General features: G+C 40.0%; 2 protein-coding genes across 2 annotated transcripts in view; both read left to right on the top strand.

Moving 5' to 3' along the window:
- Positions 1-9,975, top strand: part of LOC110957095 (uncharacterized) — a 33,305-nt gene extending 23,330 nt beyond the window's left edge. The window contains exons 14-24 of the mRNA XM_022202938.2: positions 32-1,005; positions 1,234-1,483; positions 2,371-2,460; positions 3,402-3,626; positions 4,350-4,520; positions 5,306-5,483; positions 5,897-6,013; positions 6,103-6,354; positions 7,843-8,114; positions 8,353-8,411; positions 8,529-9,975. Of these exons, the coding sequence (XP_022058630.2) occupies positions 32-1,005; positions 1,234-1,483; positions 2,371-2,460; positions 3,402-3,626; positions 4,350-4,520; positions 5,306-5,483; positions 5,897-6,013; positions 6,103-6,354; positions 7,843-8,114; positions 8,353-8,391 (2,568 nt within the window). The 3' untranslated portion in view covers positions 8,392-8,411; positions 8,529-9,975. The remainder of the gene's footprint in view (positions 1-31; positions 1,006-1,233; positions 1,484-2,370; positions 2,461-3,401; positions 3,627-4,349; positions 4,521-5,305; positions 5,484-5,896; positions 6,014-6,102; positions 6,355-7,842; positions 8,115-8,352; positions 8,412-8,528) is intronic.
- A 4,257-nt stretch (positions 9,976-14,232) lies between these two features.
- Positions 14,233-25,558, top strand: tgm2b (transglutaminase 2b). The gene is made up of 13 exons (XM_022202939.2): positions 14,233-14,352; positions 17,222-17,401; positions 18,355-18,573; positions 19,252-19,370; positions 19,709-19,837; positions 20,326-20,503; positions 20,663-20,795; positions 21,534-21,637; positions 21,729-21,968; positions 22,797-23,072; positions 23,156-23,316; positions 24,273-24,409; positions 25,033-25,558. The coding sequence occupies exons 1-13, from the start codon at positions 14,343-14,345 to the stop codon at positions 25,181-25,183; spliced, it is 2,037 nt and encodes a 678-aa protein (XP_022058631.1). The 5' UTR covers positions 14,233-14,342; the 3' UTR covers positions 25,184-25,558.
- Positions 25,559-27,401: the final 1,843 nt, after the last annotated feature.

Raw genomic sequence — 27,401 nt, 5'->3', positions numbered from 1 at the left:
AATTCATTTTTCTTTCACCCACTCCGTCTAGGTGTCTGCCCTGGCCAAAGAATGGAGTCATTTTTTGGAGCAGGTAGAGCTGGGGTGTTACTCGGCTCAGACCCTAAGCACACTTCAACTGTATGAGGAGAGATTAGGTGGAGAATTCTCCACCCCGCACTTCCAGGCCATGAAAGCCAGAGCCTGCGCCGTGGGATCAGGGGCCTCGGGAGTGATGAGAGTGTGGAATGCAGCCTGGGTCCAATGCCAAGAAATCAGGCAGCATCTTGAGGATATGCAGAAGGGGAATAAAGGCGTCGATAAGAACCAGATCCAGCAGTCCACATCTGCAAAACCTCAAGGGGAGCATGGGCGAGTGGAGATGGAAGAGAACAAGAGTGAGGTGGGGGAGGCCGAGAGCTCCGTGACCCCTCAGCCAACTTCTGATAATGAGGTAGACAAAATAGCAGAAAGTGCTGGAGAAAGCCCCACTGATGCATGCCTTAACCACAATTTGAAATCTGAGTTCAAAGGAAGCAAAAGCAAAGAAGTGCTGCAGTTAGCTGGAAATGGGAAAATGACTAATTTTTTCCCACAAAACGGTAACTGCCAGTCAGACAGCAAATGGAGCCCGAGGGAGCACCACAGCGAAGCAGACCTGAGAAGTGTAATTTCTGCAAAACAAGGCCGGGATTTGCCATTACACCAACCTCTGGGTCGGTCCCTAAGCGAGGGCTCATATGCAAGCTCCCATCTGACAATCATCTCTGGCTTTTTACCTTTAAACTTAAGTCATAAACACTGTCACAGCAGAACACAGTCACTGGAACAGAATCTGTTGCCCATCCAAAGTCTGCCCATTTCCCATAACGAGAGACTATGGCGGGGAAACCTGAGCTGCAAGTCAACAAGAAACTGTAATGAAGGGGAGGCTGATGGATGCACAGTCTCCACCCAGAACCCTACAGATGTAAGGACTCCAGAGACATTACTCACAGCAACAGAAAACAATGGCAGCAATGTGTTGTAAGTACTTTCGCCTTCTCCTACTGTAATCTAGCTCAGTGAAATGTTGTCCTGTGCACTGTAAGCAAATATGTCAATAAAAGTCCACCAGATACATAATAATCCCAAATCAAGATATGCTACCCACAGATAATTAACTGATCTTGACTTTGAGCTCCCCTGGGTTTAGTTATTAGTGTTAAAGGAATCAATGATTTGACTTTTTCTCATTTCAAACATGTGGAACAGGAAACTAAAAAAGATAATGGAAGAGCTTCTGTCCACGGAGAGGGAGTACGTGAAGGCTCTGGGTTACGTTCGACAGCACTACTTCCCTGAGCTAGAGAGGAACGACGTCCCCCAGGACCTCAGGGGCCAGAGGGGGAGCATCTTCGGAAACTTAGAAAAGCTCCACGACTTCCACCGACATCATTTCCTGAACGAGTTGGAGAGCTGCATGAACGAGCCCTTCAGAGTGGGACGCTGCTTTCTACGTCATGTGGGTGCCAAGTGTGTTTTTGGATTGAAAGTATTGGTGATGATTAGTTTGTCCCTAGTGTGTGGGATTGGAAAATGAATATTTTAATTATTTTTCTAAATCTTCAGGAACATTTTAGAAATGCCAACACTGTTCCTCCCACTGAGACACATTACACAGCCAAGTTCTGATGGATTGTTAAGTAACAATAATATAGCTTCACATAGCAAGCAAAGATCACACAAACCATAAAATTAAAAACACAGAAAAAAGAAATAAATGCACTAAATGGTGATATTTTAAATGATCAATGACAAGAGCCATGGACAGATTAATCACCAGAATCAGACAAAATCAGCAGGTCATGCAAAAAAGTATGTGTTAAGCTTAGATTTTAAACAAATCACTGACTCAGCCTTGTATATATCTAAAGCTTTGTCCCCCTTCGTCTTCAGCTCAGGGTCTGGAACTAACAGAATGCCCCTGCATGAGGATCTCTAAGTGCAAACATGGTTGTGGGGAGAAAAGATCTGTGATATACTGTATAGTCTGACCATGCCGTGCCTTGTAAAGCACTCAAACCTATTTTCTCTGGTTGAGGTCCTTTTAGCTGAGCTGTAGCTTGGGGGCTTTCTGTTTGGAGCCAAAACTGAGACAATTCCGCGTTATCAGTTTCTAATGAAAGACCTTCCAGATGTGTTCAGATTAGCACTGATGCTATGTCCTCATTTCCCAGGCAATCTTTTCTTTCTACAGTGCTGATATCATTAAACAGATATGCTGGAAATAAACATGTTCATACGGTTAAACTCTGATGTCTGCATAGTCAGCATTTTACAGTGTGACATTTGTATCTTTCTTGGCAGTTATAATGAAGTTAACAAATGGTCTTTATTTCTTAATTTTAGAGGGAGAGCTTTGCTTTGTATGCCCTTTACAGCAAGAACAAACCACAGTCTGACAGTCTCCTCATCAATCATGGACAGGCTTTTTTCAAGGTGGGAATCACTGCTGGCCTCCCTTTTCTCTTCTTTCACTTCTGTACATGCTCTTTAAAAAAGGAGAAAAATTTTTTTAATTTCAAAACAACGTAGAGTCTACAACCCTGTTAGAACTTTTAGGGGTGTCAGGTAGGGTGATGCTTTGAACCAAATTGAATTCAATTCATTAATTTAGTGCAGATTCACAACCTGTGTCATCTCACAGTGCTTAGTGTAGTAAGGTACAGACCTTACAAATTATAAACAGAGAACAGAAAACCCAACAATCTAAAGTTGCCTTTGCATTCCCTATGAGCAATGGTGGGAAGGAATGGAAAAAAAACAGAATAGGGAGGGGGGCAGGGGGTGGGGTACTCTAACAGAACCAGGCACAGAGAAGGTGGCCATCTGCCTCACTGTTTGGGTGATACTGGGGCTGAGGTGGGTGGGCATAGCAGGAGGTGTGGGGGTGGAAATAGCAGGATAGCAATGCAAACAACAACATGGCAACATGCTCACAGCGATGATGCCAACATGCTGATGCCGAACAGATCTAATGTTTGCCATCTTAATTTAGTGTATTGCCAACATTCGCCAATCAGCAGTTGACACAAAGTCCCCTGGAGCTAAATGGGAATGTCAGTCATTTAGGAGTTGTTTAGTCATGAAAAAACATTTTTGGACAGATGAAAATGGCAATGTATGAAAGGTTTGGAGATCATTGGTGTTATTAAATTTCATTGTAATATATCCGACACTTATCACCTGTTATCACACCAACAGATATTGCCTTTATTTAAAAAAAAAACAATATAGATTTAGTTAAGTCGCTTTCTCAAAACCTCACCCCTTCAAAACATTTGCAGCACATTCCACTGCTTCATTCACCATCTGACTGCTGACGGATACGTGTCCGTCTTCTTATCTTTACTGTTTGGTCTCTTCTTTTTTCAAACCAGCAAAAGCAGCTGAAGCTGGGGGATAAAATGGACTTGTGGTCGTACCTGCTGAAGCCGGTGCAGCGAATCAGTAAGTACAGCTTGCTGCTACAGGACATGATGAGGGAGTGTGGTCCGGGACAAATCAGAGAGATCGCTGAGGTCAAGGCAGCCCTGGAGGTCGTCCACTTCCAGCTCCGCCATGGCAACAACCTGCTGGCCATGGACGCCATCCACCACTGTGATGTAAGGAAGGCCTTAATATATGTTTAAGTTTTGTGCCATTTTGTAAAACCAGCATTTTAGGGAAGACTAGCAGAAAGGAAGATTTCATGCTCTTTACACAGGATATTCTTTACATACACTGTTTATCTATTACACGTGCAGATACACACTGTATATAAGTAACAGATAAACAGTAACTCTCATCTAGTGCTGAGTAACTTTGGAATCTCACCAGAAGCAGGTACAGGCAGGATTACAACAGCCTTCAACACGGAATAACATGTATTGAGTAATGCTTCTAGAAAGATCTGTCATTTCTGCCTTTGTGTGATACTATTGGTTAATCATGATTAATACAGGGTGGGATGGGATTAGAAGGAATAATATATTAACATCTTTTCCCTGGAATGTACGGGAGGCGCTGTAAGGGAGTTGGATTTATTTGAATTTTGTTGGTTAGTTTGTAAACTCTGTTATACTGTCAAAAATAATAAGAAAGCTCAGATTTTTGTTGTGATCTTCTTAACGTCTGCTTGATGTTTAGTACCTTTTTAGGAGAATTTTGGAACTAATTATTTCATGAGAAAATGCTGCTATTGCTAAAGAAATGTACAATTTCAGTTGGTAAATTCTTTCTTTCTTTCTTTCTTTCTTTCTTTCTTTCTTTCTTTCTTTCTTTCTTTCTTTCTTTCTTTGCTGCATCATTTCATTAGCATTAATAAAAGTTTCTTTTGTGTTCCACAGGTTAACCTGAAGGAACAGGGGCAGCTGATTCGCCAGGACGAGTTCCTGGTGACGTTGAGGAAGAAAAAGTGTTTCCGTCACATTTTCCTCTTTCAAGAACTCATCCTGTTTAGCAAGACTAAAAAGACTGATGTAGGAAATGACACGTATATCTACAAGCAGTCATTCAAGGTACAGATGCTGTACGGTATTTACACATATGCACACAAAATGCTTCAAATGAGCCAAATGTGCCTGTAAATGCAGCAATCACAGCAGTGAAAGGCCTCACTTCCTCTGTCTGAGCTACTACAAGATTACATAATACAAACTTGCAACTGACATTTCCAGAGAAAAATCTGCATCACAATTCTGGTGAATTTCCACATCATTCACACGCAAGAGAGGACAGGATATAACAGTGTGGCCTTGGAATTTTCATCCCATTGGACAGATAATATAAAAATATTTAAATAATATATTAATTTGTAAGAAAAAAACTGCTTTTGATTATAACACAAGTAATACAATTCCATACCGGTAAGTTTTTCTACATAATTTAATACATTTCAAGTACTTCTACTGAATTTTGTATTAAAAACAATGTATGGTTATAATAAACTACCACCTACCTGAGCTTAAAATGTATTAATGACATTATTTTTTATTTTAAATGTAACTCACTCAAAACAGGGAAGGTAATGCATCAGAAAGCCAGTAGCACTGTTTCATCAGTCTGATCTGTGAAAATGCACAATTCACTTCCTCCAGATGCTCCCTACTTGTAAAATTTAGTATTTTAACACAACTAAGACATTTCTTATTCTGCCCCCCACTAGATTAGTTCATACTTACACACTTCAAAACCCCATTTACAGCAATTTTGGATTGTTATTTGTGTTCTCACTTCACTTCATCTGTTTGCTGTTTTTGAAACTACCATCGTATGTGATCACATTATCCTTCATTGTGTTTAGACATCTGATGTAGGTCTGACCCAAAACACTGGCGACAGTGGCTTATGTTTTGAGATCTGGTTCAGAAAGAGGAAAAGCCAAGACACATACACACTGCAAGCAGTGAGCCGGGAGGTGAAGGAGGCCTGGACCAAAGACCTCGAGCGAATCCTGTGGGAGCAGGCGATACACAACAGAGGTGCAGCACCAAACACAAAGCAGTTACTCTCTGAATAAAGACACACTGGTTACAAGTTGCACACATTTGATCATTTTGAGGAAATCACATGGCAATAAAGACTACATGTCTGGTTCATTTAATAGAGGCTCTTTGGTGGATGCAGATGTGGCCTCATTAATTCCCCTGCACTTCTTTGTGTGCAGATGTGAATATATTTGGCTGAATCTTGGTGTTGGTTAATAGGTCACAGACACAGACAGAAATCCAAAAGTTCAGATCTAATTTCAGAATAAAGACAACAATGTGTTCAACAGTATTTTTTAATGGAATTTCAGAGTCAATGACTGGACCATTTCAGTTGCCAATACATATTGAACCTATATGTGCGTTAATGTCAGGGTCAATATTTTAAAACTACATGTGTTTTTCAGAGGTCCGTATGCAGGAGAGAGTGTTCCTAGGAATTGGAAATAAGCCATTCATGGACATCCAGCCCAGTGAGGCAGCTATCAATGACAGAGCCATCAACTATGTACTGATAGGGAGAGGTAAGGTTTTTACTCGTTAACAATATTATAATTACTTTGAATCCCTCTTTCCTTACACCTCCTCTTATAAAACTTATTCTCACCTGCAGAAAACAAGGTGCTATCCTCTGGATCATGTGGGTCACATGCTGAGCTTCTAGGTGGGCGACCGAAATCTGTTGGCTCAGGGAGCACCTCATCTTCCTCCTCCTCCTCTGGAAGGGGTTCCCTGTCCCCAGTGGGATACCTGTGTGGGCCAAAAAGAAGGGGGTCTGCAGGGGTTCTTGGAGGATACGTATCACCCTCTGGAGCTCTGGAGGAGGACGACCTGGACCACGAGAGTGGAAGTCAGAACTTACTCTGTAAGTGAAAATTTGGACAACATATAACTGTGCAGTAAAGTTTTATAGTCATGGATGAGATGATAAGAGAGAAGAGAAAGTATAATTTTCTACACACTGACAATCTAGTTTTTTCACAGTAATGCAAAATGTGAGGGAGTTAAAAGCAAATGGGTGCGACTGAACTAAAATAAATGACATAACCAAAAGAGAATTTCACTCTGAAGTTGATGTTACAAAACCAGAAAGAAAATAAAAGATAATCAAGACAAAGAACAACCCTTACCACTCATCCCTCAAAACCAAAATACAATCACAGCAGCACCCCTAAACTGACAAATTTTCAGTTTAACAGTTCAAAGGCCCCTTGTTAATCTTTGAACCCCTCACATACAACATTAGCTTAATGCTATACACTCTATATGTAATACATCAGATGTGGTCTGTGTTAATTGCATGTTTTCTGATCAAATAAATGAATAAAACGATAATAAAAATAAATAAGTAAATAAAAGAGTGCAGCGGCCCAGGGCTGTAACATTCACACATTACATTCAAGCTAGATAAGGAAAAACAACATAGAAAAGAACGTGCAGTGGAAGTGCAAATTGTACTGGTCGAAGAAATAGAAATAAGGTGCCGAAATTAGTGCAAAAATTGTTCTTACTAACAATAAGGTGCAAAATTGCACAATAAAATAGATATTTGAAAAGCACACTGCCATTCAAAAGTTGGGGGTCACCCAGACAATTTCATGTTTTCCATGAAAATTCCCTTTTGTTCATTTGCAAAAATAATTGTGCAATGCTTTTCGAATCATCAATTAGCCTTTCAACACCATTAGCTAACACAATGTAGCATCAGAACACAGGAGTGATGGTTGCTGGAAATGTTCCTCTGTACCCCTGTGTAGATATTCCATTAAAAATCAGACGTTTCCTGCTTGAATAGTCATTTACCACATTAACAATGTCTAGACCGCATTTCAAATTAGTTTAATGTTATCTTCATTAAAAAAAAACGCTTTTCTTTTAAAATGAGGAGATTTCTAAGTGACCCCAAACCTTTGAACAGTAGTTTACATACATACTCATATCTACGTGCAGTGAAATGCAAAGCGATTGTTAATCAAGGTTGTACAATAACATTAAGACATTATATAAAAAAACATTTTTTAGCAAAAACTGAAAAATAGAAAAAAGTTACATGATAAATATTAGTTTGGTACTTCTTTTTCAACCCCTGAGAAGCTTCACTGGTGTTTGGGTGTCGTGTGTCCAGCAACTTCTTCTACAAGGTCAGGGCCAAAGGTCAGAGGTCAGAGGAGTGAATTCTGTGAAGGGAGTCAAAGGAATTTTAATAGCAAGGCTGCCTGATGACATAGTATTTGGGCTTCAGCTGTCACGTTAAAAGAAGATTTCTCTCACCACTAAGTGATCTGGGCTGGTTGGTTGATAGATTCAGATCAGTTTTCCATTCATTTATAGTATTTTCATTTCTTTGATCTAGTGGACAGCTCGGAGTCGTCAGGCGAGAGTGTAAGCGGATTCAGCACTTCCAGCCACAGCTGCCAGTCTGCTGTTGGAGGAGAGGTGGAGGACTCCTCCTCTGTCTGCGCCTCCGTTATCACCGTTAAGGAGGCAGCAGTTGCTCATCCAACTGAAGCTTCTGCAGTCTTACAGAAACCAAAAGTACTAACAGGACCCACAGAAAAAACGCAGCCACCTGTTGCACCGAAGCCCAAACCACAATACCAGGCCAAGGATCAGCCCTGCAGCAAGGTGCAGTGCAGAACTTTTTCAATAACTGGTCATATGGCTGGAAACTGAAGAAATCCACAGTTCAACATGCAATATTATAAATGAATTAAGTACTCACTAAGCAAGCTGGATCTGTCCTCTGCATACTAAATGTCCCTCCATTCTTTGCTTGTAATGTGTCTTTTCTCATGTAAGTGATTGATCTTGTGATGTTGTGTTGATTAATATTAACTTATTAATTTTTTCCTGAATCTCTCAGGTTCAGAGCACTAATGTTGGAAAGTCCACTGAGGTTTGACCTGTATGATATCTTATAAGGTAAACATATTGCAAAAATTTAGATATAATGCAACAAGACTTGAACAATTGCATGAATAAAACTGTTCCGTTGCAAAAAAGGGAAAATTAATTTAAATACTTCTTATTTTTCTGCAGATCTGGAGGCAAGAGAAGCAGCAAGAAGTCCGTTTGTGTCAGCGCTGAAAATGAAACTATTTAAACAGATCAGCCTTTATTCCAGCTGTTACTGTAATCTGTTACCATTCTGTAAATAAAGCTTCTTTTTTATATCACCACTAAAGCAATAGGTCAGAAAATTGTGAACGATGTTGTGTTAGTGTTAAGTCAGTTAATTGACAATGCATCCCATGATGTTGCCGAGTTGCTCAAAAGTAAAGTAACCGTGGTTGCAGCTTGTGATATTTTTCTGTTGTTGATTGTTTGTTGGTTTAGAAAGTTGTTTGGAGGATAAAATGTCAGAAAACGGTGAGAGATGCTGATCAGCATTTCTCAAAGCCTAAAATGGCATCCTCAAATGTACTGTTTTGTCCAAGGAGGAAAAAAAAGAAAGTATCTTGTATAAATAGCAAAAGTGAATGGCCCCAACATTGTCTATGACACAGAAAAGTATAAATGCACAAGTAACATTTGCTAGTACATTTTTAAACACTTTTTTCTTTGTTTTTTTAGACCCATGTCTGTACAACTTTTTGAACCCAACAGTAAGACCTGCATGCCAGTCACTTGTTTTTGTTGTGCAACGAGACTAGAGCTGCAATGTTTTACTGCTTAAACGATTGATTGTCAACGTTTGAATTAATGACAAACTATAACGATAATCAAGTAATAGGTTTGAGTAATTTTTTAACTCAGAAAAAGTCCTCTGATTCCAACTCCTTATGAAATCTGGCTTGTTTCCTCAGAATATTTTTGGGTTTTAGGCAAAACACAACATTCAATTACATAATTTATCTTTGTGAGATGCAGAATTTTTTTCATCATTTTTTTTTGTCATTTTATTGACCAAACAACAAGTTGATTAGTTGAGAAAATAATCAAGAATTAAAATAATCACTTGTTTCAGCCCTTATTAAATCTATACTACCATACTCACAAATGTTCCTTATTAAAACCAAACAGCTTCTGTATGCAGAAATGACGGCACTACATGCTTTCGCCACACTCTTTAGGTTCAGCTGCACAGCAGATGCTTCTTATTCCTCGGTAATGTACACAGGCATATCTGAGTGACGGTGTGTAATGAATCACTGGGGGATGTACAGAAGCTGCAGCACTGTGTGTGTCCACGGTAATGAGAGTATTCCAGCTCGACCACCAATAAGAACATTATCTATAATTGTTGTGTATTCTGAAGAAAAGCAGTGATAAATTTGATTCTGAAATGCAAACCTGACATGGCTTCACTTACTGCACTGTAAATCAGCATAGTTCTAGAGCTCAACAAAGTGGTGATGGAGTTGCTACAATCTTTGTGTTGGTGCTTATTTGTTTTTCATAGCACAACACTAAGTTATATTGTAGTTTGAAAACGTGGCTAAATCACTGTGGTGAAATAATTATTAAAGTGTAATTCCATCTATTATGCCCTGACTTTGTTGCCTGTTTGTACAAATCTGCCAGATGTATGCGTTTTACTTCTTTTCTCTGTCTTTTCTTTAATGAACAGTTTTGTGTAGACTGTGTTACTGGTATACATTTTTGACTTATATGACAGTTGAATGGCTTTCTATTTGAAATACAAAATATAATGGTGATGATGTATGTTTAGTTTGATGCATTTGGATTTGCACCTCAACACTTTTTTTTTTTTTTTGGAAAGAAACCTACAGTTTCCAGTTTGGCTCACATGAAACTATCATATAATCAAATGTATTTCTGTGATTGAATGAAAGTAAATAATGAGAACATCATGAGTATTTCATTTAAGAAATTGCAACGCAGTGACCATCAAGTTACAATGTTCCTTTTCATGTGAATAACAGGTTTTTAAAAGGAAGTCTTATTCTGACACACAAAATCACACTTCCCTAAAAAGGCTTTCTTTTTTACCTTACTCTGGAATGACTTGGCCATGCTCTGCTTGTCATTCAGTGACTAGTTGCTCACCAAAGTGAACTGGAAACTGGAATTTAGAGCCATTAATTCAGGTTGTAATTGCCTCAGAAGTTACCTGTTGTTCCATATAGAATATACTCTTATATTACTCAGAGATAACAGTGCTGTCCTTTGTTTCCTGATTCAACATAAATACTCTTACATTTCCATGTTTCATTCCTCACCACTTCTGTTTACACGCATGCATCTATTATTCAGTCTGCTGGTAGATGCTGCAGTCTCTCTGAAGTACTCACATCTGGTTTGGCAAAAGGCATTCAGTCACCAGCGCTGAGTGGATTTCAACTGAACTCTGGCTTTGGTTTTAATCACCGCGTCCACATTCCTGGCTTAATTCCTAACTCTGGAGCCAAGACTCATGCCCAGAGAGCACAAAAGAAGCAGGCATTTTAACCTCATATGCCAAAGAAGAAACCGCAAATGTTTAGCAGTGACGCTTTGTACAAAGAGTCCTTTCGTGCACTTCATTACCTCATCATAATGGAAATTTTTTCTTTGTGATGGCAAGACGTTTCGTCGACATTGCATGTAGTTACAGAACACACTAGATGATGGTAACACACTCTGGTGCACCTGTTATTGTCAGATTTGACTTCTTAAAAGGTAAGGCTCACTCTAAATGGACACATATTAGGTTTTATTTTTAACAAGCCTCAGTAATTCCCTGTGACAACTGAGCATTATAGGTTACAGTGGAATTATGCAATACTAAACAGTGTCTTTGTGGGGGGCTATTTTCAGCGGTGGATTAATAAATCCTAGGGAGTGCAGCAGGATGGTGTATGTGGAACTGATTCAGAATAACCTACAGTGAACATAACAGTCAAAGAACAGAGGACCCAATGCAACAAAATCCCTTTTTAGATAACAGTGCAGCTCTGAGGTCAGAATTGGGGCAATGCATTGCTGTAATCACTCATTACATTTCTATGAAACACAATAATGTAATGCATTATATTACTCAGCAATGACATCACAATTACAATAAGGTACACATCCTAATTTTTAGAACTGCCACTAACGTCAGGCTTCTGTCAAATAATGTATTATTCTACTGACTATTGCATCGATTTTATGATTAATTTAAACAGCTTTTTCTCTCTTAAACAGCAATAAAACCAAGTTCATTTTATTATGACATGATGTATCATTATATATATATATATATATATATATATATATATATATATATATACAATGGTTTACATATTCAAGTGGGAAACTTTATGTTTAAACTGTCAACTCAATATTTTAAGATAAATAAAAAATAGGGCTTGTATTTAAATTAGTCCAAAGAGTATAAAACAACATAAAATCATAATTCAATGGAAAGCATGTGAAGGAATGGAGATGGACATGAGAAGTGTGAGCAAAGGATCTACACAACAGACAAATAAAATCACTCTCACTCCAGTCTTACCCAATAACTACGTTCCAGCCATAGATGATTCGTCAATAAAAACAAACTAAAATCTATACTTTGTCGCAGGTTTTTACTGTTGTTTTGTTGTTGTTGTTACAGCGGGCAGACAGAAACTGCACTACCCATGAGCCTCCTCTTCTGTGTCTAAAAGACATCCAAGTTTCTATCAAACCACTGAACAAAGAGAAATAAATACAATCTGTTCTGTATGGATATGGTAATAAAGTAACTTCTCTTGTACTTATTACGAAGTATTTCTCTGAACTTGGCAGCAAACACTTTGATGAACATGACAACAGACACATAAAGATATGTAAATGAGAACAGCATTATTGGTGTTAAATACAAATTATATGTGAGCACAGAGAGCAGGAGAGAAGCAAACATGTGAAGTTCCTCCACTGTGTGCAAACCACTTTTCTGTTCTGAAACCATTTGAAGTGCTCCCATACTTTTGAAGCCTTGGGTCTTGTCTTGTGCTGAGTGCAGCTGGTCAATGAATGGAGCCAAAAATGACTAATGTCATTTTGCAGCAGTTATGTAGAGATATGGAGGAACAACAACTGTGATCATGATTTGAATTTAAAAAAACATCCTTCAATTTAAAATATTGACATTAATGAAGTTCAGCATAAATTCTATTGCTTACGTTGACTAATGGCACTAATCCTAATACTTTTACTTTGAGGTTGTATGGCTTATTGCCAGTTTCACCTTAAGTCTCTTTGACATGCAATAGCTCTTACTTTTATATTTGACTGTGAAGGTCTATTTCACCTGATTTGCACCAATTGTGGGCCATTATTAATCGCTCAAACTCTCTCTCCCTCTCCTATCAGACCTGCTCCGACTATAACCAGTTGATTGTGGGGATTGGAGACAGCTGCAGGGATCAGCTCACCTGCCTGTAATCACCTCAGTCAATAAAAGCCGAGTTCAGTCATCCACTCCCCAGCAGACTGAAGACGGAGCTGTCACCAGTCTGCTGTCCCCGAGTGGACCTGAATCTGCAAAACACTTGCCATTCCGACGCTGCCCTGCTGCTGTTGGTCCTGCTCCAGCTTTTCTCCGGCCCTGGTTCGGCGATACGCTCACCGGCCAGAACCTGCCTTGCCGGCTCTCACCGGATCACAGATTCCCCGAGCCTGTCTGCCCCTTTTAGTTCAATTTTCCTCTTTCATGAGTACGCCATTTTGTTTGTTTAGTTATTCATCTCTGGTTAAATTAGATATCCCTCAAGGTCTTAATTTTGAGTTTATGTATGGTTCTGTAGTTTTGTAAGGGTTTTTTTTGGTAGTTGCTAGAGGTACGGACCCGTACTTTCCATTTAGAGCAGGGGTGTAGAACATACGGCCCACAGGCCAAAAGTGGCCCGTCAGAGGGTCCAATCTGACCCGCTGAAGGACTAAAGTGCAAAAATTACAGAGAAGACATTAGCTGCAAATTGTTAATCTATAAAGCAAAATTCTACAAAAATTCTATATTTTAACAAGTTTGGATCATAAAGTAAAATAGTATGTCGTTTCACTCCAGATTCCCAAGACAAAATGTTTAGTGCCTTTTGTAGGTACACTGTGCTCTGTAATGTGTAAATGTTAAACTGAGGCATAATATTAGTGAAATTGCATTCATTTTTCCAAAGAAATTTCAGTTTGTACATAATGTTTTGAAAAAAAAAAATCATTAAATGTGAACGTTTTCAGAATGTACTTTTTTTTGCACTAAATCTTTACTGGTCCGGTCCACTTGACTTGGACTGCATGTGGCCGCTGAACTAAAATGAGTTTGACACCCCTGCTTTCGAGCTTTATTTCCCTCTATAATAGTATTCTGTGAAAATAAATCCTTTTTTGAATCCTCAGTCTATATCTGCCTGATCCCTGTGTCTGCACCTGGGTTCTCTGACCCTTCTGTGACACAATGAACATTTTTCATCATTTTCTGATTAAAAAATACTGGATTACATGAAAAGGATCAACAATGAAAGTTAGTGCGGCCCTGCACACTTACAAATGCTATTTGTTCTTTGTAATTTAAACAATACAGTTTCTGTACACAGAACTGAACGTTCTACAAACTTTTGCAATGATCTTACGTCTGAAATGCTACAAATCATTTCCAAGAGTGGAATTCTTCTTCTTTGGTAACCTACACATAAACCCTTACGGCATCTGAGTGAGTGAGTAATGAATCACTGGAGGATGTGTGAGGCTGCAGCGCTGCATATGTGTGCATGTGCGTACTCGTGCCAAGACTTTTTTTCTGTCCAGGGGAGGGTCTCGTCACACCCACCAGACTGACTAACACCAGCAGGACTACAAATAAGACCCAGATACCAGCAGAGACGCATACTTTCCCCCTCTCATCTGGAGACTCAAAACACGCTTTGGTTAAAGATCACAGCAGGAATCATGGCTCAAGGTGAGTTTAATTCTGCTTTAACTTCTGTCATATTTATATATTAGCACATCTGTCATGAAATTGTCTTTTCATCCACTCTCATAGTTTATACAAATGTTGATTGTAACATAATCACACTTGGTTTGATGAAGTCAATTGATCCTTTTTCTGCAGTTTATTTACAATGAAGAGGAGTTTGCTCATTTTGAATGCTACTCTCTGTGCATTTTGATGTCACTATCTGGAACTGTGCATGTCCAGGAAGGTCAAACTTTGTCTTTATTCTATTGCTGTCACCAAGCATGCAGCATGCATGGTGTCTAAAGTTATCACAGCCTTCAGGTATCATCACCATTCAATCCAGCCACACAGAGCTGCAGGATTTCAGTGAGGCATTCATCAGACATCAGAAGACCTAAAACTGTTTCAGCCTCATGTTTGAAGGGATGATTGCAATCCTGGGACCTTAGCAATTATGACAGCTGCTGTAACTTCCACTAGTTAACTGCTGCTATCTTTATAGGCACACATAGCACCCTGCAAATAGTTTGCCTGTGAAGACATTCAGAACTCTGCAAACAGCATGACAAACACTTTATTAGCTTTGCTCCGGATCGCAGCAAATGGTTGAAACTGTTGTTCACTTGTGTGTGAAGTCAAAAAGTGTAAAATACCAAAAATTAGTGAGAGAGGCTGGTGGACACTCCAGTAGTGTGTGTATAAAACAGAGAACCTTTGAAACTCAAATTACACAATCTGAGTAAATGTCTAGGTTCTTCTGACTATATATATTCTCCACATTTCCTGGATTTAAAAGTCAGCCGCAGGAACAACTAAATATAAACTTAAATGAATCATTGTTGGACATCCTCACACCACCACCATGCAGAAACCATAACATTCTGATAAACCCATGACACCTGTTTTCCATCCGGTAGACCTGCACAGAGCATTCATTTCAACCTGGAAGTGCTTATGATGGAGACCTGAAGTCAGCACGGGTGTTACCTCCAGCACTGAAAAGTTCTTTTAATTCAGACTATTTGCATATTTATTTTTCCAGGATTTAAATAGTATTTACTGTAACAGCTACTACCCGGTTGTGACTCACTGGATTTTGTTTAAATTTCCTTATAAGGTTCATAGTGTCCTCAGCGCTGCTAGCTGTCCGTCTGCGGTGTGGGTCAGTGCTGGTGGAGTGGGAGTGAAGTGTGGGCGTGCATAGTATGTAAGGGTTAGAGAAGGAATCACGGTCAAGGCTCAGGAATTTCTGCCCGTGCATTTTGTGTTCGAGCACTGTGTTGGCTGCACATAGCCCTACAGATTGAATATCAACCCAGTAACATGTATTCGGTGTTCGGGCTTCACTCCACACACGCAAACCATCTGGCACACAACTGCTTCACTTTACATGATACACTCTATTGCACTGTAGTTTGAGAGCAATTCAAATTCATTTTCTTTTATATCAGTTATGGCTTTAAATCACAACATAAGAGATGATGTCAGTTTCTCGTTGCACCATTAGCCTGTTTCTGATGGTTTTGGGTCGTAGACTTTCATGTGTTATTAATCTATATAATTGTTTTCACATTCTATCAGCTGGGGATCTGTTTTATTGGATTTTCTTGCGTTTACAGTAAAACATTTTTTTTTCTCCAGATGGCTGCTCAACTCCCTGTTAAATAATAACTGTGCTCTAACTTATATTTTGTCACACTTCAAATGTGAGTGAAATGGCTTTAGAGTATGCACAGACTCCTCTGACTTCAGTCTCCAGCTGTTCCAGAATGAGTTCCCACTACGCTACACTAACACGTCTTCAGCTGAGACGTGGGCCGAGGTCAAGCTCAGTAAAACATCAGAGCCTCCACAAAACACGGAGGAATGATTCCCCGTGAACTTCAAGTAAAACAGTGTGACGTCTTTCCAGCTTGTTTACTCAAGTCTAGCCCAGCCTTGACACCTCCTGACACCCCCTTGTTGCTTGTTTCCAATGTGTAACATATGGGAGGAGGCTAACCTTAGATGCCACAGAGCAGCCCAACCAGCGGTTAGACAGCAGCAGGAGGACCGTAGAGACATTGTATAGGAGGACCCTAAGTTTTCCTAAAAACAGGAAATCCGAGGGTGGGATTCTTTTAGTCACAACAGGCCCTGGAGAGAAGGAGAGACTGTGCAGGGAGTGACCGTCTGTCTGTGTTTACCTTCTGCTAAATCAATGCAGAAAGACCTGTCAAACAAAATTATCTTGCTGCATAGTACACAATTGAGAACCCACAGTTTTACTCCCAAGTCCGGTGTATCTGTAGTGGCTTTGAGCATCACAAATTTCTCTTTTATAAAAAATAAAAAAGGGGGTCATTATGAAGTGGAAGTAGCAAAGAAAACTGTTACATTTCAGAAAAAATATAAGCAACACTCACAACTGCAACATGAACAAATCCAGATGCCAGTAAACCACAAGTTTCTGTTTAATCCCCCATAAAAAAATATATATGTGGTTGTTGGACCTCGTAAATTTTGTTTTTTATTCCTTGTCTTAGACACAGTATCCAAGTTTTACAACTTATACTTTCCTGTGGCTTTTTAAATGCTCAATAAATATGCATATATGTTCCTATGTAAACAAGAATATGATTGATGGGGTACATAAATTGGATTTTCATGACTCTGCTAAAAAAAAAAACTCTTTTATTGCTACAGCATGTAGTATTTTATACAACAGATGGTGACAACTGAAAAATTCTGACATTGATTAATTAACTGAATTTTCTGTTGTATTCTTCCATTTTTTGCAGAAGAGTAATTCCCTTTAAGAGGATTGTTAACCTTAATCTTTTTTGTATATCTTTCATTAAGTTTTGTGTCTGTTTTGTCATCCTTTCAGCTCTGGACATTGATCGCTGGAACCTGGAGTGTGAGTTTAACAACACGGACCATCGTACTGATCTGAATGGTGTAGATCGTCTCATCGTGAGGAGAGGTCAATCGTTTACCATCAGCCTGTACCTTCGCTCTGGACTTTACCAACCAGGAGTCACCTCCCTTGACTGTGTTGCAGAAACAGGTACTGCTTCTTTCACTCACATTTCTGATGGTGTAATGATCATGTGCATTGCATGAAAAGATTTGGAAAGTAAATAAAGAAAAATTTCATGAAAAAACATGATTATTGTGTGTCAGTATAATGAATGAAAAGCATTGTGGCCATGGCCTTTCATTCAGGAAGTTAGAGGCACAATGGATGGACCTGCTGCTGTGTGTTTCTGTTGACTTTATTCTCATTGTTACCTATGTGAAGGGAAAAGGAGCAGCAATGTTGATGGAAAGGGAAGGGAGGTTTCCCTTGTTCTATCATCAGGAACGCTGCACTGTTGCTGACTTTTATGTTGAACACAGCAACAGTAGCAGTAAGATGTGATGCTGTTGTTTACATCGTTAACCTCATGTCCTTCCTCATAGTTCTGCGGGTGTTAATAGACTTTGCTTTTAGTTTTGGAGCCCCAGAAACTAAATCCTCATAAATTTGTCTTCATAATGCAAACACTGAACAGTATGATAAGACAACTGCTGCAGCCCATGAAATATAACGCTTTAAACAGGAAGTGTTGCTTGCCAAGAGGAAACCATGTGTATAATCACAGATAACATTATCAACCTTAAAAAGTCAAGCATTTTTTAAATGGATTTCAGCGGAACCCTTCATCCCACCCAGTGAAATGGAAGTGATCAAAAAGAAAGCTTACTGTAGTTGGCTGCATTCAGTGGAAAATGTCAAGGAATTCACAGGCACAAATGATTTATGTGACTTACCAGAAGTCTGTGACAAATAGTCTTAGTAAATACTTTGCAATTACACAGTTATGCTGACCGTGCATGAGGAGAGATTCCAGAGATGTCTGAAGCAAAATTAGCAAGTTTTGGGAAAACAGTAACTTTCCATTCCCAAAGAATCCACTAAGACCTCTTGTCCTTTTCGTTCAGACTCAGGCCTCTAACTAATCTTTCTGTTACATGCAGGTCCTCAGCCCTCTGAGCAGTATGGCACCAGGGCCTCCTTTGGTCTGTCTGCCAACATCGACACTTCCCGCTGGAGCGCCGCTGTCACCAGTCCCCCTGGCGACATGGTGGCCTTGTCCATCTGTTCTGCCCCTGACGCCCCCATCGGCCGCTACACCCTGACCCTGGGGCAGTCAGCCAGGATTGAGTTTATTCTGCTCTTTAACCCTTGGTGCCCAGGTGAGTAAGCAGACCATATGTCAAGCTTTCGTGCAGAGGGTCTTGTGTAAATAGAAACTGCTGTGATGATCATGTTTCACACCAGACTGGGCTTCAGGAGAGGAGTTAATAAGATGATAAAGACATCATACAGGAAGACAGTTGATGTTTAGCTCAGTAATTGTTGTGTGATTTTTAATAATAACATTTTGAGATAAATTATTTGAGATTTTTGCAAAAAGAAGCAGACAGTGAGCTTAGATTGTCATAAAAATGGAATCGGGGTGGAAAAATAAGCCTAGCTTTGTTTCAAGGTAACAATAGGTCCACCTATTAGGATCTCTAAAAGCCATTAATTAAATATTGTAAGGGCTTGTTTAATAAGCAGCAAAACCATAAGTGTAAAACAACACATAATCTTGCCCGTGTTATTTCTTTCCTATTCTTTTTTCTCTTTATGCTAAACTATGCTAACAGGTTTGTGACTGTCTCCTCATTCCCTCTGCAAAAAAACAAAAACAAAAAACAACTAAGCATGAAACTTAAGAGAAAGTTTTTCGATTTTATTCAGAAAAACTTCATCTGGCAAATTTGTGTTTTTAATTTCCAGTCAATGAAGACCAGACCAAAATCAGTCATGCTCCAGTTAGGACATGTATTAGGACTAATTGTGTTGTTTGTGATGTCTCTTGGCAACAGGGGATGCAGTGTATATGGACAATGAGCAGAGTCTGGCAGAGTATGTCTTGTCTCAGGATGGAATCATCTTTCGGGGCAGCTACAAACATCCCATACCTACTCCCTGGAACTTTGGCCAGGTACCAACACCAACACCGACAATCACTTCATCATAAGCGCAAGTCAGTCTGATGGGTCTGTATTATGCCAGAAAGTTGAGGGAGTTCATGTCATGCTTCTTTCGATAACAGGAAAACATCCGCTTATCGAGGAATTTATGACGTGTTACATAATTGAAAAAACAAAGTAATTTCTGAACATTAAGGGAGATATTACTGTATATCTGACAATGGAAAATGCGGGTCTGATAAGGAGAGAGGTGCTCTATATTTCTGCCTGTTTTATTGTTGGTTTTTTAAGATATGCTTTCAGTGTGTATATTTTTATCAGCAGCAATATGTCTTTTTATGTGGTGCAGTTTGAAAGTGGAATCTTGGATATCTGTCTGAGGATTCTGGATGTGAATCCTAAATGTCTGAAAAATCCTGGCAAAGACTACTCAGGGAGAAGAAATCCCATTTACGTGTCCCGAGTGCTGAGTGCCATGGTACGTACTGTATAGCTCATTTCTCATGTTTTTCTCTGTTTAGATACTCTTGTTTCTATTTCTTTGTTGTCATAGATAGAAAAGAAAAAGCTTGTATCTGTTAAGGAAAAATTGTAGGTAATAGGTCATTTCGAACCAACATACAGAAGGTCATCCCTTGACTCCAATTGGAGACACACAGAAGCACACCAACTGCTCAGACAGACAACTATTTGCTGAAATAGCAACAACAACAAGGTTAGATCCTGCCTCTTTTCCGTTTCAGACAGTATAAACCCTGCAAGGACAGAGAGACTCCTCAGAGTTGATACTGACAATGCACTTGTTATGTCAATTCTCCTGAATTCAGTAAAGCATTTTTCTCTACATCAGTCATCTGAGTGTTCCTGAGTTCGCCTCCGGTGTTTCCTCACCTGACATCGCAGAAATTCCCTAACAGTATCTGACATGCAGAAATATGTTTTACATTTCCTTCCTTTGCCTGGCAGGTGAACTGTAATGATGACAAAGGAGTGTTGCTGGGGAGATGGACGAATGACTATGCTGGAGGTGTGAGCCCCATGTTCTGGAGGGGCAGTGTTGAGATTCTGTACAACTGGGAAACACAAGCCTGTCAGCCTGTTCGCTATGGACAGTGCTGGGTGTTTGCTGCAGTGGCCTGCTCGGGTAAGATAGGGAAGAGCCCAGCTTGGAAGCATATCTCTAGAAAACACACTCTTGCGGACACAACATAACTCCATATATGTAAACCCACAGTTGTGATATACATTTAGCTCCTCCTTTGAGCATCCTGAGACTTACCAAATTGTCTTTATACCCCGTCAGTTTCCAGAGCCCTGGGCATCCCCTGCCGAGTCGTCACCAACTACCTGTCAGCCCATGACACCAACAGCAACCTGACGATTGAACGCTACATTGATGAAAACGGAGACCCGATTCAGTCCAGAGAAATGATCTGGTTAGAACTGATTTAAGTTGTTTGGACACTGATGAGGAAAACATCATGACTTCACAGATAAGGCCAATAGTGTTGACTATCTGAGCATATGCCTGAGGTGAAGGAGACATTAAATGAATGATCAGTTCTCATAGCAGGGGTAGGTGCATATGTGAAGACCAGAGTGACTTTGACAAGAGCCACACAGTTGGTTTACAGTTTTGGGTACCAAGACTGATCTACGTACATCTACTCCAACTAGCAACATACAAGACCTAAAGGATCAAATTGTCAAACACCACAGTAAATGTTTAGGAGTCTTGTAGAGTCCATTTCTCTGCTTGTTGGAGCTGTTTTGGCAGCACACATGGTGTCTGAACATCCCCTGGATTATAGAAATTTACTCACAGATTGTAGAGATTTACTCTGATGAAGACACAGTAATGTGGAAACGGTTGTGTGTTTGCACAATAAAAGGGTATAAAGCCTCATGCTTTAGCCTGCTTTTGTAGTCTTTTGTAAATATGCTGTTGAGTTGAGAAACACCTGTCTCGGCTGCATTTACTGGAAACTGCACTGAGAACCCTCTTTCTAGTAGAGATTTATTCAGCAGTCTAGTCTAGCTGTGACATCCATTGTGTTCAGTCAACTAATTAACTGTGTTTTGGTGTAATAGTGACACAGGAACATCAGAAGTGTAGTTATTAGTGGTCTTTATTAAATAGCAATCCAACTGATGGTTTGCATTGTATCTTGCAGGAACTATCACTGCTGGATAGAGAGCTGGATGACCAGGCCTGACCTGAAACCTGACTTTAACGGATGGCAGGCCAGTGACCCCACGCCTCAGGAGAAAAGTGAAGGTAACAAACACAGTGTATTAGTGAACCTATGAAAGATACCAAGGTGGATCTACCAGTTTTTGTTTCTACAATCTGTTTCCTCGTCCCTCAGGAGTGTACTGCTGTGGCCCCATCCCTCTCAGGGCCATCAAGGAGGGTGAGCTTACGTTCAAGTATGACGCCCCCTTTGTCTTTGCTGAAGTCAATGCCGATGTCATCACGTTCATGAAGAAAAAAGATGGCAACACATCAAATGTCACTAACAACACAGTAGTGGGCCAGAAGATCAGTACCAAGAGTGTTGGCAGTGATGCCAGAGAAGACATCACTCATCTGTACAAGTTCCCTGAAGGTAACAAGTGCTGCTGGATACACATGTAGTCAAACCTGTGTAATAATTTAGTATTAAAAATTATTCCATATTTGAATATTAAGGTGCCCCCCCCAAAAAAAATGTTTTCTACAATTTTTCTAAATTTTTTTCTACATACCAAAAGGTCGAACCATGTTCACTTGCTTTGTGAATTCCTTCATTCCATATCAACATTTTTGTTCATCCTAATGTTCATTAAGTCAACTTTTAGCCCATTCATTAACACAAAGATTCCATAGAAGTCAAATTCTGCATTGCAAACAGGCGTGAACTAACCATGACGTCACCCGTTGGTTTCAACGCTGAGAAAATGAAACCCGGATTTTGCTACTTCCTGGTCGCCGTTTTGGATTTTTTGGAGCCAGTGACTTAAAAAGCGTCATCAAACAGGCTGGACCGGAGAGCAACTCGGGGCAGGATTGGCTGAAGACTCTCTTATCCCGCCCACATTTTACCGCAGAGGCTTCTGTTGCTGTCTATCAAGTATAGCCACGCCCCCTGGCTCCGCCAACTTTAACGATTTATTTAAAAGTCAGTATTGATTTATTTTAAGATCAGCCACCTGATCTGTCATTTTGACCATGAAAACTAATGGAAAAAAATCCTGAGCTGTAGAAAATCAGTCTATCAAATTTTATTTTTTCCAAAAATGAATTTTTGGAGCCAACCCTAGCGGACGGCGTGGTATTGCAAGTTTTTGACACTTCCGGGTGGGCTTCAATTTTGGAGCCAAATGCTACGTCCACTTTATATACAGTCTGTGATTGCAAAGTTTTTAATGTGGTGATTTTGCTTCCGTATTTCTAGGATCTGATGAAGAGCGGGAGGCCTTCAAGAGGGCCAACCACCAAAACAAGCTGCTCAAGCAGCAGCAGAATCAAGGCCTACACCTCGCTATCAAGGTGACAGCAGACATGAGGAAAGGCTGCGACTTCGACGTGTTTGCTGTGGTTACCAACAACACGCAAAGCGAGAAAAAGTGTCGCCTGGTGTTTGGATCCTGTGCTTTGTCCTACAATGGGTCTATGGGAGCGAACTGCGGCTTTAAAGATCTACTCAATGTTGAGCTCCCACCCGGAGGAGGTGAGTGAGGTCCCCATGTGGAAGTTACGTGTTAATGCTGTTTATATGCTTGAGTCTAAAATATGTTGCATATGTTCTTCTAGAGAGACGAGTCCCACTAAGGTTAAACTATTCCAAATACGGTGACAATCTTACTGAGGACAACTTGATCCGTCTGGCAGCTCTGCTGTTGGACTACAGCACTGGAGAGGCAATGTTGGCAGTAAGAAACATAGTGCTGGAAAATCCCGAAATTAAAATCCGAGTGAGTACCACCATATACAACAGAAAATAAACTTAAAAAATGAGGCAACAGTATTTATACTGTCATGTCCTTTAAGTGTTTACACCTGTCATTTGTTCTGCATATAACTGTCTGTTCACTCATTGTTTCATGTCCCAGACCTTGTCATGGACCGTTGTTGTAAAATAATCAGCATTATTTAATGGAGTCCAACTGCAGCACCCCAGTCCTTCTGCTCATACAGACATTACTGCCACCTGCTGGTTGGACCATATATATTAGTTATTAAAATGATTCTTGATAAAATTGATACTCCTGTATTTCTATCATTAACTGTCCAACATCCAAAACTGAAGGCAGCTTGGAAAGGCAAAAAGCACAAATAATCTCATAAATTACACCATTTATCAGAGCCAAAAACTATAAAAACAGAAAGGATCATCAGATTTTTAACTTTCAGACAGTCTTTGAACGTATCAGAAGTGACGTCTGCTTCCATCAGAAAAATTAAGAAATGCCCCAAATTAGTTCAGAGACAGATCTTGGTGGATTACTAAGGCAACAAGTGAAAGTTGGCCTACATTATACAACAGAAGACAACTCATCAAGATCAAAACCTATTGACTCCCACAGATGGGGCCATGTGAGGCAGGTCTGGAATCATCATATGAGTTGTCCTAATTTTGGGAAATATTGGTGTAAAATCATACATTATATCAAGCATTTACAATTCAATGCAAATTCCAAAACCATAGCAAATCATCTGAGAAAGGTTCAAATATAAAAGACTTCAATGAAGCTAGTGAGTCACTAAAACCATGATATTGTCCAGGTTTTCTTGAAGTCTGAGTGTGTCAGCACAGGTTTATTGAAATACCACACTCTGTGTTTCTAAAGAGTTTGGCCGAAGCAAAACTCTGCTGTTCTTAATGTAAGACTTTGATGAACTAACACCCAGACGTGGCTGTGTTCTACAGATTCTGGGTGAACCGAAGGAGAATCGGAAGCTGGCTGCAGAACTCACCCTCAAAAACCCTCTACCAGAGCCGCTGGAGAACTGCTGCTTCAGCATCGAGGGGGCCAATCTGACCGGGGGACACGTCATCTCCGAGAGGTTGTATGAGTTCCCTGTTATCCAACTAGAAGCCATTAAAATCATTCAAACATTTTTCTTCAGGACAAAGAAAACATGCAAAATGAATAAAAAAACATATAGACATTTTAATTTCCTCCCAATTTGACTTCTGAGATATGTGTTATTCTGTTCTATGACTTGTCTTGGACTGGGTCATGATTCAGTGTCCAGATGTCTGACTCCATGTGCTGCTGTTTAGTCAGGACAGCAGCCCACTAGTGAAGACATGTACAGTGCAGGAGGCTACTGGAGGAGACAAAAGAAACCCCAGTGGGGTTATTGTTTAGCAGTATTCTCTCCATGAATCTGATTGCATGCTTTAAACCTTTTTCAGTGAGTAAAGTAAGAAGCATCCAGTCAAATACCGCAGCTTTGGGTTTCTGACTGCACGACAAATGCATGATATGTCTGCATGATCCATTTTCCTGGTCGCTGCTACAGTTTGGCCAAACTCTTGTCCTGAGCAGCTCCATCTGCATTATTTCCATAAATAGACAGAAGCATGAATAGTTTTAGTTGTAACATATCGAGTAAACATTTATGCTATCAGAGGACTGTGATAAAGTCAGAAAAGTTTGTTAATTTAAATATTTACCTTACAGGCTGGGCTCCTCAGTGGGACCTGGGGAAGATGCCAAAGTGAAAGTCTACTTCACTCCCACCCACTCTGGACTGAGAAAACTGGTGGTCGACTTTGACAGCACCAAGTTGTGCCACGTCAAAGGCTACAGAAATGTCATTATTGGAAAATAAGACATTTCAACCTGTACAGTGCATTAGGCGTAATGTTCTTACTGTTTGTCAGAGCTGTTCAGCCATGCAAAGATTAGCAAAGGCACCCTCTTTTGCAGAATTTAATACATGCTATGCTTTCCTGCTCAAATACCTTCTCATTCTCTCTTCTTGTTTAGTGATGATTGCTACATTTACACCTGTTTGACTCAGAGCCATAAATATTTCAATGTGACTTGAGAATGCTGTGTATTCATTAAGACTAATCAAATATGTGCATGCAAAACATTAAAAGTGAATATGTACTGTTTCCTCTCACATTCTGAAGCGATTTGTGTGTTAAGTACTATGTACTATTTTATACAAATTCAACAATTAAAAGTGATATTCCCATTATTTTGTGATTGTGTTACAACCAGTCAGAAACGCTGTCTTTGTGTTTCCACAAATAAGAGCATAAATGCCATGGGTAGATTAGTGTCTTGCACTTACTCTTACAATCTATATGTTTGCACATTCTGCCCGCAGCAAAGGCACCGTAGCACCTGCCGTCGTGTTCATGAAGCTGTTTCACTTGTTGATGCTGTACAGCAGTGCTTGGCAACTGGCGGCCCGCGGGCCAAAACTGGCCCGTCAGGAATAATATCTGGCCCACCAGATGATTTTGAAAATTTGATTTGGCACGGAGCCAAGCCAGTCCGTCACCGCAACACGAAACTCTCGTGGTCGGCTGCTGCTGGGCATTTCCGCGTTCGCGCTACTGGTCGGACACGATTGTACCAGCCAGATTTCACTGAGCAACAGTGTGTGCAAAACGTGTGTCTCGGGAGTCATTATTGAGACTTGTGTCCCAAGCAGCAGCGATCAGCTGTAGAAGCTCTGCTGCTCGCGGTATAAACCCCCCCCGCGCGGAATCGGAGCGCACCCCCCCGCAGGTTGGCCCGCCGTTCGATTGTTTACAAGCATTTTGGCCCGAAGCCACATCTACTTGCCGACCCCTGCTGTACAGTAAATAATACTGGCTGATTGTGAATAATTATTTATATTTTATTTCCTGATGGGGTCATACGAGACAGCACTAATAGCTGTAAGTCTGCAAATATTCCTTCAGCAGCAAAATGTGGACCACCCACAATAAATATGCTGGTCTTAGTGCTTCCACACATTCCACCATGCACGTGGATAGAATTGAGACATACTATATTCATTTCCATCATATTTACACCTCATAAACCACTCTTTCTCTTCCAGCACCTGAGATACACACTGCATCTTTTAATAAGTCTGCGAAGCCTCTACAGTGCCCTGTGCGCTTGTTTAAAAAGAGCTTAATAAACTCCTAACTTATAAATCCTTCGCTGATTATACACACACAAAAATCGATCCAACTTATGAGACATTCTGTTTATATTTAATTTTCTTCCAAGTAACCCAAAAAAACCTCTCACTGATGTTATTTTTTCTTTTCTAAAAAACAGTTCTTGTCCAAAGGGTCGAAAAATTTTGCTGCTTCCCAATGAACCCTTTTTTCCGAATTTCTTTTTATAAGAAATCACTTCTCTGGTGACCCTTATTATCCCACTACCTGTGTTCTGAATCCTCCCCATGACCAGAGAAGCACTGTTGACTGGCAGTGACAAACTTGTAATAAAATCCAAGCGGTATTGTATTAAGTAACCACACAAATCATATAATAAAGATTGAATTTTTTTTAAAAGCATCAGAAAATGCAGATTGAGTGCCTGATGCTGCCACTCTCCTCTGTTGCACATAACCAACATTATCTACAGTTGGGATGAACCCACAATACTGCAGCAGACATTGGCCAATGGCAGGAAAACTGCTGGTACTGTGATGTTAGGTATCCTATATTGCACTTGTTATATAACAGTCATTTTAGTGTGTGCTATTTCTAAGGCCTCAACAAATCTTTCCATAAAAATATGTTTTCCATTACTAGAGGTATGTACACTGTGTCAGTGCGTGGAAGCATTTGTGCATATATTTTATAAGTTTTGAGGAAGTGCTGCTCTCTGCTGGTCAGAAAGATGCCTGAGAGGTTTTTGCAGGTTGCACTTTTGCACAGCAGCTGGCAGCAACAACCAGCCTATAAAAGGGGCTTTTTTTTTTTCAAACATTGAGTTTGTGGCAGAACGAAATGTTCATAAATGTGCACATTTGTGAAGTTGTGTTGAGAAGATCAAAATTGAATTACCTACCCTTATCATAAAGTACAGAA

The sequence above is a fragment of the Acanthochromis polyacanthus genome, chromosome 5 (genome assembly GCF_021347895.1).
Source record: "Acanthochromis polyacanthus isolate Apoly-LR-REF ecotype Palm Island chromosome 5, KAUST_Apoly_ChrSc, whole genome shotgun sequence".
Lineage (NCBI taxonomy): Eukaryota > Metazoa > Chordata > Actinopteri > Pomacentridae > Acanthochromis > Acanthochromis polyacanthus.
This window is presented reverse-complemented; position numbering and strand designations above follow the sequence as displayed.